This window comes from Artibeus jamaicensis, unplaced genomic scaffold (assembly GCF_021234435.1).
Source record: "Artibeus jamaicensis isolate MK-2021 breed Jamaican fruit bat unplaced genomic scaffold, CSHL_Jam_final contig_519, whole genome shotgun sequence".
Taxonomy (NCBI): domain Eukaryota; kingdom Metazoa; phylum Chordata; class Mammalia; order Chiroptera; family Phyllostomidae; genus Artibeus; species Artibeus jamaicensis.
The window spans coordinates 30,515,205-30,531,710 of NW_026521871.1; the positions used below are offsets into that span (position 1 = coordinate 30,515,205).

Genomic DNA, 16,506 nt, shown 5'->3' on the forward strand with positions numbered 1-16,506 from the left:
GGTATTCTCAGCATCAAACAAATTGTAGATATTTCAAAATAATAGAGAAATAGCTGTGTCCATTATTATAATTTTATCATAAATATGCTTAATTATTTCAAAATAATGCCTATTGCTCCCAGCTGGGAAAAGTACAGTTTTACTACAAGTCAGGCATGGTTTTAAAGGAAATCAAAGACATAACATTTTGTTTATGGGTCTAAATTTTTTTTAAAAAAAGAACAAGGAAGAATAAACAGGAGACACTAGGAATACTAAAGAAACCTTGGCAGTATGGACATACACACTGCCCAAGAAGTCCTTGAACTTGTGCCCCATGCAACCCCCCAACTCCCCAATCTTGGACATCTGTTTTGCAGTTGACAATAGCTAAAGAGGCCTCTTAGGCCTCTCTTGGGCCATTTGCTTAAAAGCAGGATTTCAAATTTGTGTAGAAAAACAACTAACAGAAGCAGCATTTTTCAGGGTCACTGGGACATCAGCTCATCAAGTCAGGGGCTGAAGGATGGCGATTGAAAGGGTAACCACAGAGATACGAGAAGGGAGGCATCTGGCATTTATTGAGTCCCCACTTAGTACCGAATAGAGCACTATTTAATATTTATGCTTATTTACTCCTCCATTTTCCAGGTGAACACACTAGACTTGGAGAGGCAAAGGGACTTGTCTAAGACCAGAGAGTAAGAAGAGCCAGTTGCGGACCCAATAGTTCAGATTCTTAAATCCGCCTTCTGTTCATTACAGCAATTTACCTGATACCTCCGCTGCCCCTTAAGTGGAACAAATTAAATCAGGGCATAAATGTGTTAAACCTCAGCTACTGCACACACACAGAGTGTTCAGAAAAACTCAAGAGAAGAGGTTTTTGGAAAGGTGAGATCTTGAGGGCACAGATGTGAGCAGGAGCCCGAGAAGAGGGAGAATGGCTAAGATGCCCAGCACGGCAATATTTCATTTCGTTCCTAAGAAAGAGAGAGCAAGAGGTGCCAGAGAACTGGGATGGTTCTGGGGAAGAAGACCCCGGGGGGTGCAGTGGACTTTGGGCTGCACCCCAAGATCCCCCCTTCAGGGCTGAGGTCTCATTCCCCAGGCACATGGCCCTCAGCTGGCAGTCCTCTTGGGGAATGGCCCTCTCTCCATGGCTTACTCCACTTCCTGCGATTGGGCAGCCAGTGTCTGGGGACACAGGGCTCTGAAGGTCAGCTCCACAAGTCCACTTGGGACAACTCTGCAGGACCGTCCCAGCTTCAGTGCACCCTGTGCAGTGTGTGTGTGGGGTCCTTGCTGGGATGATGATACCACAGCCCAACTTCTCCCCCCATCCCAGCACTATGGATCACCCGCCCACTTGGCAGGAAACTCTCTGTAGGAAAATCATCTCAGAACCTGCTTTGCAGTGAGTCTACCTGCAACTGGTGGCTAATGAGCATTTTTTAAAAAATAGGGATGCATAATGATTAATTTAAAGTCGTTAAGTCTTTGTGACATGAAGCCTTTATCACCAGCTTCCAAATGTTAAAAAAAAATGTCTAATGCACTCACAGATGATTTGGGTGAGTAGAAGTATTAGGGACAATGGATAAAGAGGTTAGATTTTCAGTCTAGACCAACATGGTGCAGAATGGAGACAAGACAGAGGATGAGACATCCCAATACCCAGGCGTTTGCAGATGTCTTAGGAAGGGCTGTCAACTACAACAGGACATGGACCTAGGACTTGAGGCAAAGTTCCCTAGGCCTGGAAGGGTGGAGCTGCTGGCTGACATGTGAGTAAAGTCAGGAGGCTGAGGCTCACCCTCACAGAAAGGGGTTACATCATTCCTGGGCCAGGAAAACCGAGACGGCGGGTCTATGTGACGAAGAAGGCATCATCTGAGCAGCACATGCACCTGCCCATCCCTTTGGAGGGACAGGCTCCTCCCCCGAACTTCCGGGTATTGGCTCCACTCAGGTGGCACTTGGCATCCACTCCCATCTTGTGACTCACACTTCAGGCGCCCATCTCCCTCACTAGGCTGCGAGGTGTCTCCCTTCTTTTATGCCTCATGACACTTACTGCCTCACACCTAACAGACTCACAAGAAAAGCATGACTAATTGATTGTAGAACTTGAGGCAGCCGAGTAAAAATCTATCTGGCTCTTTAAAGGACCTCTGAAATATTACAAGTAAAGTTAGAACCACTGCCTTTTGGGCGAAAAGCCCTCATTTGCTGGTCACTGGGCCTTTCTTACATACGAGCCTTTGTTGTTTTGAAATTGAAATTCTGGTTTCAATCAGCAGCTCCTTCAGAAGTGCTGCCTGACACTGACCTTTTATTTAAAAAACGGGGAATGTTGGAGGCATAACTAACACCTTTTCAATGAGATTTAGAAAGTGGAGGAGAAAAGAACCATCACTTCATCTATTTCTCCATTGAAGGGTTATTTCAATCAGTGAGACAGGATGAGCTTTATTCATAAAGCACCTGGAGTCCTAAAAGAGCAAGTTATTTGTATTAAATACATACATCTGACAAAGGAGAAGCCTGGCCTCAGAGAGAGAGATGCTGTTGCAGTTCGGACACCAAACGCCCAAGCCGGAGGAGCGTGCAGAAGGGCGTGACATCTGACAGCGGCAGACCGGGCCTGAATGCTGGCCCTGGTCTTGGGGGCTCTGTATAGTTAGCCTTTCTGTATCACAGACTCTTCACCTCTAACATGGTTGGCGTGTGCTTTTTTTGGTAATCCTCACTGGAAGACATGCTTATTGATTTTAGAGAGAGAGGAAGGGAGGGAGAGGGAAACAACTATGACGTGCAAGAAACAATCATTGGTTGCCTCTTGCCCATGCCCCAAGTGGGGATTGAACCCTCAACCCAGGCATGTGCCCTAACCAGGAATTGAACCTGCAACCCTTTGGTTTATGGGACAATGCCCTACCAACTGAGCCACACCAGCCACAGCTTGAAAGTGGGTCGGCATGTACTTTTGACTATGACATGGGCACAAGCAGCTTCCAGAGCATGATGCCAGGCATGTGGAAAGCTTGTGGTGATGACAAGTCTCTTCTAGAGCTCCAGACTGGACCTGGGCTTTTGTGCCGTTCGGCCCCCACTGTCAGCGTTCCACCGTGGCCATGGCTACCGGCACTGGTTTTAGAATTAACCAGACTTGGAATTGAAACAGCCTTGCCACTTACCAGCTGTGTAGCACTGGGGAAGTTTCTCGACCTCCTGAAATGCACCTGTTTACATATAAAATGGAGTACGCAGGGGCGCAGCATGCAATGGGGGTGTCGGGTTAGTGCACTGCCCAGTAAAGACGAGGTGCGTGTGGAAAGCAAGCTTCCCTCCTGGCAACATTGCTACGGATTTCATTCGGTTCAGAACCTGAGCTGGAACCCCTACAAACCTCATGCTACTCCATCTTGGAAACATTTTTAGCAAGTGCTTAATGGCCCACCGCCATTTTTACAAGTGACTGCTACTATACCATGAGCTATATACCAGGTTAATGAGAAGTACAATAAAGGTTGTGGGCTTCTCGTCTTCAGTTTGACCTTCCTCGGTCAAGGTCTTCCTGTGATAGAAAGTGGAAAAAAATTCAGGAATTCGTGAGCCATCTCTCTGAGACTGAACCAAACACTACATTTGACCTCCTTGTTACTTAGAGAACCTCCTTGTGCCTTCGACAGCCTCTACATAGTTGACTCCTGTCTGTGCTCTGACCTTGGCCAGACCTTTCCAAACAGCTGACGTGAGAGGTCAGCAATGAAACTGCCAGCAAACTCTCTATGGCCCTGCAGCACTCAAGGAAGTCTCTGTGGCCACAGCAGCTGACACAGACCTAGTGCCATCTGGCCACAATGGGTCTCATGACACACAAGTACACAAACCGGTGTCCAGCCCTCTGAGGCACTGTCGGGCACACTCGCACAGGTAAGTGCTGAGTGCAGCCCACTAAGCCCACCAGGGCACTGGGCAGCTCCGTGACAATGGCCCTGACCCTCGTCTTCCTCAGTAAAGACTGTATGTTATGGCCTATAGGAGTGGCAGCACCCGCTGGGCACGGTGCTGCACGTCACCACGCTGGTGTCTGGTGTCTAGACACCAGTCACCTAACTGGTGACACCAGGTGAGCAGCCCAGAGAAGGTGACTTCCCTACATGTGAGATGTTTAAAGCACCGCAGGTCCCTTCACCTCATTCAGATAATTCACACAAAACTCACTGGCTAAATGCAAAAAAAAAAAAGTAGCACTTTTATTAAGCTGTGCAAGCAATGTCATTGGACTTCCAACAAGCAATGTTTCTGGTAACCTGGGTTGGAAACCTCCTCTGAATTTGAAGCCAAGGCTGACTTCTTCCCTCCCACGGCAAGTCCAGGCCTCGGTACATTTTGTGTGCTTGACCCTCAGGTGTGTTTGCTGAGAAAATACAGTTTCCTACATTAAAAAATATATATACCAAAAGCAAGTAAAATAGACCCCGCAGTGTGAGACTACATTTATAGAGACAGACAGGCATTCAGACAGATAGGTAGGTAGGAAGGCAGGAAGGTAGGTAGATAGATAGAGACAGTATAAAACATAAAATCCAAAAGTTTCATATACGCTCTATGGGGAAACTGGAGAAAAGGAACCCATATATTGCTTATGGGAATGCAGAATGCATTTGGAAACACTTACATGCATTTATATATACATTTATCCTTCAATCAAGCAATCCCACAACTAGAAATCTATTTCCAAGATAAACTGGCAATAACACAAAAGAGCTGGATGTTATTCATCATAGCACTATTCATAATAGCTAACAACTAGAAAAGCCCCCATGTCCATCTGGGGAATAGGTTGAATAAAGCAATGGTACATCTACACAAAGAAGAACTTGGAAGCTCTAAAGAAAAAGAAAGGAAGCATATTGCTGTATATTACCAGGACATAATCTTTAGGATACACTGCTAAGTGAAGCTGACAAAAGTTTGTATACTATGCTACCAATTTCTTAAGAAGTGAGAGAGAAGATGCACTTATTTGAATACATATTTTTATTTGAATATATTTAAAAATGAAAGGATGAGCCATGAAATTTTACAAAAAAAAAAAAAAAGAATTCCTTATTGGGGAAGGGAGAGAATAGGGTAAAGAATCAGGATAGAAGTTGGTCCTCTTTGAAATGTCTTTTTATAGATTTGGGCCCAGGGAAATACTTTACATAATTAAGAAACAAATGTAATATAACAAAAGCAGCTTTTGAAATTTTGAAACAAATCCACCTCTGTATACCCATGCACATACTCATGGTTCATTTAAGTATAGGTCAGTGCATACATGTGAGGAAATTACTGAGGGAAGGAAACCCATGTGAAAGGGTTAGAGAAAACAGTCCGAGAAGCTCACATAGGGCCAGAAACAGTGCCTCCTCACACCTGCAACTGACAATTATTATTAAAGCTGATAGTTCACTGGCCACGGGGTAGAATACACAGAAGGGTTTTGTCGTAATAGTGGACAGTTATCAGATGTAGTTTAATTGCTGCCCTGATCCCACAAAGCAAAGCTAAAAGTAAGACCCTAAAGTATCAAACTGTTCTCAAGTAGCTTAACTGAATCCTAAAACAAAGCTCAAGACTATTTATTGCCATGCAAAAATATCCAGCCCCCAAGAAGGTAAAATTCATAATGCTTGACATTCGATCAAAGGTTACCAGGCACACCAAGAAGTAGAAATGTATGGCCTGTAATAAGGAGAAAAATAAACTGAAACCAACCCAGAAATGGCACAGATAGGACATTAAAAGTATTGTAACTGTATTCTACTTGTTCAAATAGCTACAGGAAATATCAAACATGTTAAGCAGAGACGTGGGAGATATAAGAAAGACTCAAATAAAATGTCTAGAGATGAAAACTATAGTATCTGAGATGAAAAATACAAGGGGGATTCCCCCCAAAACAGACTTTATTTATAAAAATTTGTGTACTTTTTCTTACATATTTAAACTTTAATATGTAAGTTTATTCACCTTCAAAGTGCTCTCCATTTGCTGCACTACCCCTACTGAGACATTATTTTCCACTGCTCAAAACAGTTTTTGAACTCGTTGATATCTTTTAGTGCTTCTGACATTTTTTGTTTCACCTCCTCCACAATGGCAAAAAGTTTCCCTTTGAGGACTTTTTTCATCCAGGGAAACAAACGAAAAAGCACTCAGGTCAAGATCAGGTGAACAGGGAGCCTGGGGTATGGGAGTCATGCCATTTTTGGCCAAAAATTGCTGAACACTGCATAGTGTGGGCAGATGTGTTTGTAAATCACCCATCCTGAAATGGGCAAACACATTGAAAGAGTCTTCAGAAAAATTATCTGAAGCCAAACACAGCCTCTAACAACACCAGCTGGTCCACTGATACAGATGGGTTCCCAGAATAATCACCTAGTGGGGGACGAGTGTACTACAAGGGGCCTGCCCCCCCCAAAGGTATATTCCAGTTTTTATTGGGTTCCCCATCATATACTGGATGGGATTAACAGTGGATTAGACATTATACAAGAAAAGATTAGTTAAATTAAAGATATAGTAATAGAAATTATTTAAAATGATCCAAGTGGGTGGAGGCCTAAAAAATGACCAGAGCATCAGTGAACTGTGGACAACTTTAAGGAGCCTGAGCTATATGTAATTGTAGCTCCCAAAGGGAAATCACACATCTATGCCGTCAAATATTTTTATTTTTTTCTGTGCCTCCTGCGTGAATCAACAATGCAGAGGTGACTCAGAGTTGTGGTCACTATAGAAAGATCCCATCTCTCATCATTAAAAGCATTTCTTAGGACCCAGATGCTGTTCAGGGCATCAACTTCAAACTGGAGAAGTGGGCTCAGAGGTTCCCCCAGACCCTCAGGCCTTCTCCACAGCTTCCCACTTTCAAGGCTTAGTAAGGTGGATCCCTTCCCTAGAATCTGTCCCATTGAGCAAACAGTGGAAGCCACCCCCATCCCCTTGTTCCCAGGCAGTAATGACTATGGGCCACTGGCAAAAACCTGACGAGTCCCTGAAAGGGAAATTGGAAGTTCAGCCTCAGAATGTCCTTGGTAGTGAGTTGCTCTAATAGCAAGTTTTGTGGGTCCAGAAACCTTAGGAACAACTGCCTGTGAGGTGCCTGGCACTTTAACCCAAAACCTGGCCCTCCTTGTGACAAATCTCCTAGTGTGGAGAATAAAGGAGACCAGAACTACAAGAGTCTAACACATGACTACTCATAGATCTAGATCCATTTCTACAACTACTATTCAGTTATAATTGGGGCCTATGATGCTGAGTAATGAGTCCACTTATATGATATTCTGGAAAAGGCAACACTATAGGGACAGAAGAGAGATCAATGTATTACCAGGGGCAGAGTATGACAGGAGAGATGGACCACAAAGGGGGAGTGCAAGGGAATTTCTGGAGATGAGAGAACTGTTCTATAATATTGATTGTGGTGATGGTTATATGACACTATGCATTTATCAAAATTGATAGAACCATATACTAGAAGAGTGAATTTTACTACATAAAAGTGATACATTTGTCAAAATTCATACAACTATATAATAAAAAGGAAGTTTTACTAGATATAAATTATACCTTCCTTAATACAAAGAATAAAAAGAATTCCAAAAATTAAGTCCTAGGCCCTGGCTGGTGTAGCTCAGTGGATTGAGCGCGGGCCTGCGAACCAGAGTATCGCGGTTCGATTCCCAGTCAGGGCACATGCCTGGGTTGCAGGCCAGTTCCCCACAGGGGACACATGGGAGGCAACCACACATTGATGTTTCTCTCCCTCTCTTTCTCCTTCCCTTCCCCTCTCTTGAAAAATAAATAAAGAAAATATTTTTAAAAAATTAAGTCCTTAAAACATATTTTATATAATATTTGATTTTTTAAAATTATATTTTATTGTTAATGCCATTGCAGTTGCCTCACATTATCCCCTTGTCCCCTTTCACCCAGCTGATGCCCACTTTCTTAGGCAATCCCCATACCATTGTCCATGTTCATGGATCATGTGTATAAATTCTTTGGGCACTTTAGCTCTTTCTTGTCTGGGAAGTTCTTTATTTGCTTTTTGATGCTAAATCATAGCTTTGCTGGGTACAGCAATCTTGGCTGTAGATCCCTCCTTTTCATGACTTTGAATATTTCTTGCCAATCTCTTCTAGCTGCAAAGTTTCTTTTGAGAAATCAGCTGACAGTCTTATGGGAACTCCCCTGTAGGTAACTAACTGCTTTTCTCTTGCTGCTTTTAAGATTCTCTATTTTTAACCTTTGACATTTTAATTATGTTTCTTGGGATGAGCCCCTTTGCATCCATCTTGTTAGGAACTCTCTGTGCTTCCTGGATTGTATGTCTATTTTCTTCACCAAATTAGAAAAGTTTTTTCATTATTTTTTAAAATAGATTTCCAATTTCTTACTCTCTTCTCTTCTCCTTCTGGCACCCCTATGATGGGAATGTTTGACTGCTTAAAGTTGTGCCAGAGACTGCTTACACTATCCATGCTTTCTTGGATTCTTTTTCTTCTTGGTTTTTGCTTCTTTATGTTCCAAATCATTGATTTGATCTCAGCTTCATCACTCAATTGCTGTTTCCCTGTAAATTGTCCATTATTTCAATTAGTGTATCCTTCATTTCTAACTGGATCTTTTTTATGCTGTTGAGGTCCTCACTAAGTTCCTTGAGCATCCTTACAACCAGCGTTTTGAACTTTGCATCTGATAGACAGCTTATCTCCATTTTGTTTAGCTGTTTTCCCGGAGATTTTATCTATTCCTTTATTTGGGCCATATTTTTTTTTGTCTCATTATTTTTGCAGCCTCCCTGTGTTTGTATTTATGTATTAGGTAGAGCTACTACATCTCCCAGGCTTCATAGAGTGGATTAACTTAGTAGGTGTCTTGTGAGATCCAGTGGCACAGCCTCCCCTACAACCCAATATGGGTACTCAAAGTGCACCCACACAGTGGGCTGTGTATACACTCCTCTTTATAGCTGAGCCTTGATTGTTGTTGGCTCAACTATATGTCAGCTATATCCTGTGCTCTATCTGGGGTCATACGGAATAAGCTACAAATATACAAATAGCTGCTACTTGTGCTGGGCTTGGAGGTGCCCAGGAGAGGCCAAGCTGTGAACCAAAGCCAGCTGTTGCTAGTGCTGGGCCTGAGGCAACTTAGCTAGGGGTATGGGGTTTGCTAAAGCCAGATTCTGTTTGTTTGAGAAAATTTAGGAAAATCTGAAGCATGGGAAGACACGCCATTCATATGGAAAATCCACTGGAAGGAGTTGGTGGGCCTGAAGGTTGGTGAGGCGGAGCCCCAGGGAGTCACCAGAGTGGGGCAAACAGTATTTATCAAGTTGATGGAGTTTCAGAGATGGCTCCTGTCTTCTGGTTCTGTTTAGGGGGAGGTTCAGAAAAGGAACAATGGCCTCTGCCAGTGCATCTGTCTGGGAGAAAGCTGTCCCCCTACTCTCGCCCTGATGCCAGACAATTCGGGTCCTCCCCATAGGTCTCTGATGTCTTTCAATCTGCTGCCTCAGTGCAGGAGCTCAGAGGGAGTGAGCTGAAGTAAGTCTGTGCACAGGCCCTTTAGGGGAAACTTCCTGGGAATCCAGCAGTTTCTGTCTTCCACAGTCTCAATTCCTGCTGGTTTTTACAGTCAGAAGTTGTGGAGACTTATCTTTCTGTCACTGGAACCCTGGGCTAAGGGGGGGCCTGGTATGTGAGTGGGACCCCTTGCTCCTGAGATATCCCTCCTGATTTTTATCTGCCCTATGTGGGTTCTGCGTCTCTGCCCTTCCTACCAGTCTCAGTGTGGTTTCTTCTTTAATTCTCTAGTTGTAGGACTTCTGAATGATGGTTCCAAATGATAGTTGTTCTATAGTTTATTTGTAATTTTGATGTGGTTGTGTGAAGAGGTGAACCATGTTTACCTATACCGCCACCTTCACCAGAAGTCCTCTGGCTTTTATTGAGAATTATCCAAATGTTTTTAACCAATGTTACCTCAATAAATTTAATTACTTAAAAAAAAGATTGACCTGAACTCATACTCTGGTAACAAACTTCTCCCAGGTTGGAAGTCCTCTTGAGACTGAGCTTATTAAGCAATGATATGTGCATGAATCTTCAGAAAGTTTGTTAAAGTACAGATTCTGATTCAGGAGAGGTGAGACCAGAGAATCTGATTTCTCATAGTCTTCCAGGTGATATCAATGCTATTGGTCCATGGACCACACTTTAAGCAGCAACACCAAGAACACTAGAGGGATCACCTGATACATAAAAAGCAGAGATTTATTTATTCAGATTGAACAAACCCTCCATGGCACAATATATTGTGTTGGCTTATGTACACTAAAGGACTAGTCCCTTGGTAATGGGGTGTCACTCTCCTTAGAGCTGAAAGCTAACCACCTGCCATTCCATAGGTTCACCTCTTTGACCTCCAATGCAAGCCTGAAATCAACTTTGGCTCAAGATGGTAAAGAAAGTTCTTTACAACAGAAAACTATGCCCTGAGGATAGAGTCTTCAGGAGGCTCATAATGCCACAAAGGCCCATTCGTCCACCATCCTCCATCCTCCTTCCACCCATCCACCCATCCATCCATCCACCCACCCACCTCTCCATCAATGCACAGAAACTTCTCTTCAAATGTACATGGACATTACTCAGCCAGAGAGGAAATCAATGCTGATTTCTTGTGCTTCTGCTGACATTCCAATGACTCTGAGTGGCACCACCTAATGCCTGCTGAGAGCCAGGCTTCCTGTGGCCAGCGGGGAGTTTCATCTATAGAGTGGTTTCCCAGCGGGAGTAAGAAGTGGCCTTGACAGGAAGCCAAGTGCTGAAGGGTGGTAAATGGTTGGCTTTTATATTCAACAACTTTATGAAAATTTTCAAGAGAACTGGCACTTCTTCTTGCATAGTAAAAAAAAAGGCTAAATAAATGTTTTCATACACAGCTTCTTCACCACAGATACTTGCAGGTGTAACACATCACTTAACATGCCAACACCTTCAGATTCGTGGCTTGGAGGTTTTTTCAGAAGAAGCAACCACATGTGTATTGAGAGTCTATTATAACCTGTTAACATTTACTGAGCACTTACTATGTGTCATGAACTACCCTAAGTACATTTCATACACTCATGATTTCAACTAACCCTCATAACAACCCCATGAGGCCGGAGTCATTATTAGCCCCACTTTACAGATAAGAAAGCTCGGGCACAAGGAGGCTGGGTAACTTTTCCAAGGACACATGCTCATAAATATAAGCAGGGATATAAATTCCAGCAGCTGCTGTCCCACACTCCACACCTTCCTCCTGACCACAGTACTTGGGTCTGCCCCAGGGTCTCCCAGCAGAGAGAACTTAAAAGAATCGTGGTGGTACCATCACAGGCATTGCTCCCCAACTTCCTTACAGGGTTTCAGTTTCTCACGTGAGAAGATGAAGCCACAGGGGCGGCAGTGACTGAGCTGAAAGGCGTGTCCTTTCCTAGATCCCGCCTTTTTTCCAGCAAAGATGGCTGTGGAGGGAGCAGTTTTGGTAGAGAAGTCAAGGGTTCGGTTTTGAACATCTTAAAAATGCCTCGTGGAGATCCTAGGGGAGATGTCAAAGAGCAGGTTAAAATTCACGTATTACTGAGAGATGAGTGGATGAAGAGACATGACGAATGGGACTCCCTTAGAAGTGACCTGGGAGAATGGATGGGAGTAGAGATAAACCGAGGTTTACCAGGGGTTGAGAACTGTTGAGCTGGTTGGTGAGTCCACTGGGATTAATTATACTCTTTTGACCACTTTTGTATGTCTGCAACTTCTCCAAATTAAGTGTTTGAAAATTCAGGAGGACACAGAATCACTTATATAGGATACCATTAGTAAATGTACAATTTGTATCTAATCCTGAGTAAGTACCAGACAAAGCCAGATTAAGAGACATTCTACAAAACTGGCCTGTACTCTTCAAACATGTCAGTATCAGAAAAGACAATGAATAATTTAGGAGCTATTCCAGAATAAATAACACCAAAGAGACATAACTAAATGCAATGTGGCTGGTTTGTATTAGAAAAAAACCCAGTTCTTATAAAGGGCCTTATTGGGACAACCGGTGACATCTGTATATAGATTTGTATATTAAATAGTATATATCCATTTGAAATAGTTTTTCACTCCTTTTGAATAGGAGTGAAAAACTATGATAATTAAATTTATTTTCAAATAACATAATAATAATGATAATTTATAAATGTATGTAGTATAGATAGATGTAGAGAGATTATACAAATATGGCAAAAATGTTAATGGGTGAATTTAGGTGAAGCATACATAGGTGTTCATTGTATTATTCTTACAACTTTTCTATAGGCTTAATATTTTTCAAAATAAAAAATTTTAAATTAACTTGATGTGATCAGCACTCCTGAAACACCTGAATGAAAAGCTGTCTTCCTTACCCCTCAGCGACAAGCACCAAATTCACGTGATTTTTCATGACAAATGCCTTTTGTGTGTTTCTTTTGCACATGCATGTGTCGCTTACTCATCACAGCAGGCCAGCTGGGCGTACCATTGGTGGACTACCGTCAGCTACCAGCCCCTTTGGGGATGGCTTTGGCTGCAGATGCTTTGCTCAGTCACGGTCCCACCCCAGGGCGGCCCACATCCACCGCTTGATTGAGCTGAGGTTGGACAGGCCCGACCCTGTCTCTCCAACTCAGCGGAGTTCTGCAGGCCACCCCCGCTTCAGAGCAGCCTGTAGAGCCCACTGAGGGCGTCACAAGACAGAGGCACAGCCTGAGGTGTCCCTGTGCCCAGTCCACTCCCTTCCTCCTTCCCCCGGTGTTGGCCTCAAGAACACTGGCTCACGGCCTCCTGCACAGGCCTCCCCATATCCGAGTCTGCCTCCTGGGGACCCAGCTGTGGCAGTAATGTCATGACCATTCTGTAGGTGAAGGAAACTGAACCCAAGAAAAGTCACTTGACTAACTAAGGTCTGAAAGACATTTATTGGAGCTAAGACTCAGACTCCGAATCTGCTGGCCTCCAGCTTCCCCTCCATTCTCTTTACCTCTCCCAGTCCTCCTCTCTGTGAAGGCCAAGGACAAGTTCCCACTTCTCTCAGAGGCCTCCTTGACTTCCCCTTTCTGACCAACAAGTTCATACGATCTGCTCCATTTGGCACATGACCGTGATCCCATCTGGGGACTTTTCTTAACTATCATCTCATATTACAGAGCCACTCTGTTGTTTAGCTTTTCACTTTGAAGCTTGGTACTTCTCTTTGCTGTCTCCCTGCGGACAAATGTCATTCGTTGTTCTTTTATGTCATCAGTTATTGCCCCCAAGGTGAGCACACAGTATATCACTGTGCAGTAAATGAATAGCAACCTTCCTTCCCTCTGGCTATGTTTTAAGTCTTAGAAACTGAGGAAATACAACATCCTGAAAAGACACACAGCCTGCAGCCACAGTTTCCTGTGTCTCTTCTGGAGTGGCACAGAGCTTCGCGACATGGAATATAAGGGCGTGGCAGGTTATTCTGCCAAAGGAGCGATACTGTCCATGGTAGAGCATCCCAAATTGTATCGATCCACATAAAAACACGAGCCAGGTAATGCTCGGTCAAATTCAGTCAAACAATAAGGAAGAAAACGTCCTACCAGGAATAAAAATTCCTAAATGCATGGTGGCCATTTGTTTTGGCAAAACTACTTTTATTTAAATTATTTAAAGCTTTTCATAATATGCTATAAAATGGGATATTGTATACTTTGCAAAGAATATGAAGCCTTAGATTAAAAAATCTGACAACATATTATTAAATTTTAAGGGTGAAATAAGTGAGTTGCTTTTCTTTGAAGATCATTGACTGGGACATTAGCAAAGCCTTCTCCGCAATCTTTCAGCAAGGAGAAGTGGAAGCAGGTGGAGGTGGGAAAGTTTGGTCCAAACTCCCCCATTTCCAGTTCCTGGAAACCTCTGGTTGCCATGGTAGCCATGTTACAGTGTGACCACTCAGGTACAGGCCGGACTTGAAAACAATAAGCATCTCACTAACATTACTAGCTTTAGGTTTGGAAATCATTTTCCATACTATTTTCTCCTTTTCTTTTGGACATTAGATGATTAAGCACTATGTTATTAGAATAATATAAATGCAAATCAATTAAAAGACAATTTTTGTCAAACTTCCCTAATTAGTCAAGCAGCCCCAACACAGGGAGTAGGTTGTGGAGAGAAGTTTCGGAGTTAGAACATATGTAGGAGACATCCGCAGACAACACAGCCCACAGGCCAAATCTGGCACGCCACCTGTTTTTGTCTGTCTTGCAAGCAAAGAATTTTTTAAATATTATTTATTTATTGAATTTTAAAATTGTATTAAATTTATTGGGGTGACACTGGTTAATAACACACAGGTTTCAAGGGTACAGTTCTAAAAGACGCCATCTGTGCATTGCATTGTGGGTTCACCACCCAAAGTCAAGCCTCCCCACATCACACAGTATTTTTAAGTGGTAGGGAAAAACTCCAAAGGAGAATAATATCCGTGACACCTGAAAGCTATATGAAGTTCAAATTTCAGTCTGAAAAAGCGTTTTATCGAAGCACAGCCACGTTCACTTATGCACATGTTGTCCATGGCTGCTCTTGTGCAACAACAGCGGAGTTGAGTAATAGTGACGAAACCATATGGTCCATAGAGCCAAAAATATTTACAGTCTGGCCGTTTACAGAGAGGATTTGCCAACCCTTGATCCAGAGACCTGAGCTGTACAGGAGCAGTTAGACTAGGAGCCTGGGCGTCTCATCTTTGCCAAGAAGTCTGTAACAGGTGCTGTGTTAGTCTGTTGGGGCTGATATGAAATATACCACAGACTGGGTAGCTTATAAACAACAGAAATTTATAACTCACACTTCTGGAGGCTGGGAAGTCCAATGTGAAGGTGCCAGCACGGTCACCTTCTCGCAGAGGTCCTTCTCCTGGTTCATAGTTGCTGCCTTCCCCTTCGACCTCCCATGGCAGAAGGGGCTAGGGACCTCTGGGTGTCCCTTTCACCAGGCTCCAACACTGTGCATGAGGCTCCACCTCCTGGTTTAAGCACCTCCCAGGGGCCTCACTTACCATACCATCACCTTTGGGGGTTAGGATTTCAACATATGAATTTTGGGAGGATACAGTCAAACTATAGCAGGTTCCTTCAATGCAGGTTCAGGCCTTTTAACTGAGCTTGTGAAAGTCTATTCCCTGTTGCACCCGGGAAGACACAGCTGCTAGAAAGGCATCACATGGTTGGGATCACACTCTTTGTCAACATGTCCTAGTACTGCTAGGGGTCGGGCAACATGCTACTTACTCCCTCATGCGTTGCATCTTGATCCTGGCCATGGCGCTGTTGAAAATTGTTGGTCCCGGGGACGTGTCTGGAACTGCACCGGTGACTGTCCTTGAGTCTGAAAATCAATGAGCAGCCTTATTGACTTCATCAGCACCCCAGTATCTTCAAGGCAACACTCAAGGGCAATCAGAACAGACGCTAACCCACCTTTGCCACAAGGTAATGCCACATTAATTAAAGAGGAATTTGATTATGCCATGCACAGTAAGGAGATTTATTCCAAATGACAGGATTATTTACACTTTTAATATGCATGAGGAATTCCAGGACCAAGCTACTCTCAAAAGGATTATTTAAACAGAATGTGGTTGTTGAGAAGACCGGCTTTTCATGCTAGAAAGCCCAGGGAGGAAGGCGCGTGCAGAAAAGTGGTCGCTGTGGGGGAGCCTGTGGCCAGTTTGTTTTAGCAGGTGTGGACATTTGCTTCTGATGCCTGACTGGGGAATTTTTGCTATAAACTTAGTTTTCTCTTTACCTTATCCCACCCTGAGAATTAGGTTTTTTGCAGTGGAAAGCAAGATGCTGACCAGGAGGTCACCTGCAGCCTTGAATTTCAGCAGGATGGGGCAGAAGGCCAAAGTTGGGGTCAGAAGGTAAAGAGTTGTCACTGAAAGCTGGAGTCTTATGAAATGTGCTGAGCGAGCCACAGCTTTTACAGAGATGCCCTGGAGGCTCTTACAAAACATGATGGAACTGAAGGGGGAAAGAGCCCACCCAAGGAAACAACACTCCTTTCCACTGAGAAGCGCAAGCCGGCCCCCGAGCCAGGGCCCAGAGTAATCAGAGTGGCGTTTGTCAGCGGCCCTCCCGGAGCTGGACAGTGTCCTCCTGGGTGCTCCCTAGATCTCCCACAAGGTGCCTTCCACCCCAATTAGGAAAAACTTCGAATACCCTAAGATTCGTTTATAAATTACGTCCATGTAAATGCTGTCAGAGAAGGGACCAAAATTGTGAAATCCCCACTCTTTTCTCAACAGATCTCATATAGTAAGTGCCCATCTGATTTAGCGACCACACAAGAAAGTCTGAGAGCCAAACCCCACTTCACATACTAGTAAAGC

The 16,506-nt window shown here is 43.7% G+C and overlaps 1 protein-coding gene across 3 annotated transcripts in view; it reads right to left on the reverse strand.

The window, feature by feature from the left end:
- NEK11 (NIMA related kinase 11) overlaps positions 1 to 16,506 on the reverse strand; it is a 215,089-nt gene that overhangs the window by 21,470 nt on the left and 177,113 nt on the right. For 2 of the 3 annotated variants that reach the window (XM_053669392.1, XM_053669391.1), the window contains one exon: positions 15,404 to 15,500. In XM_053669392.1, coding sequence (XP_053525367.1) covers positions 15,404 to 15,500 — 97 coding nt within the window. Of the gene's footprint in view, positions 1 to 10,667; positions 11,641 to 15,403; positions 15,501 to 16,506 lie in introns of those variants that run through there. The other variant, XM_053669393.1, reaches the window with a different exon arrangement.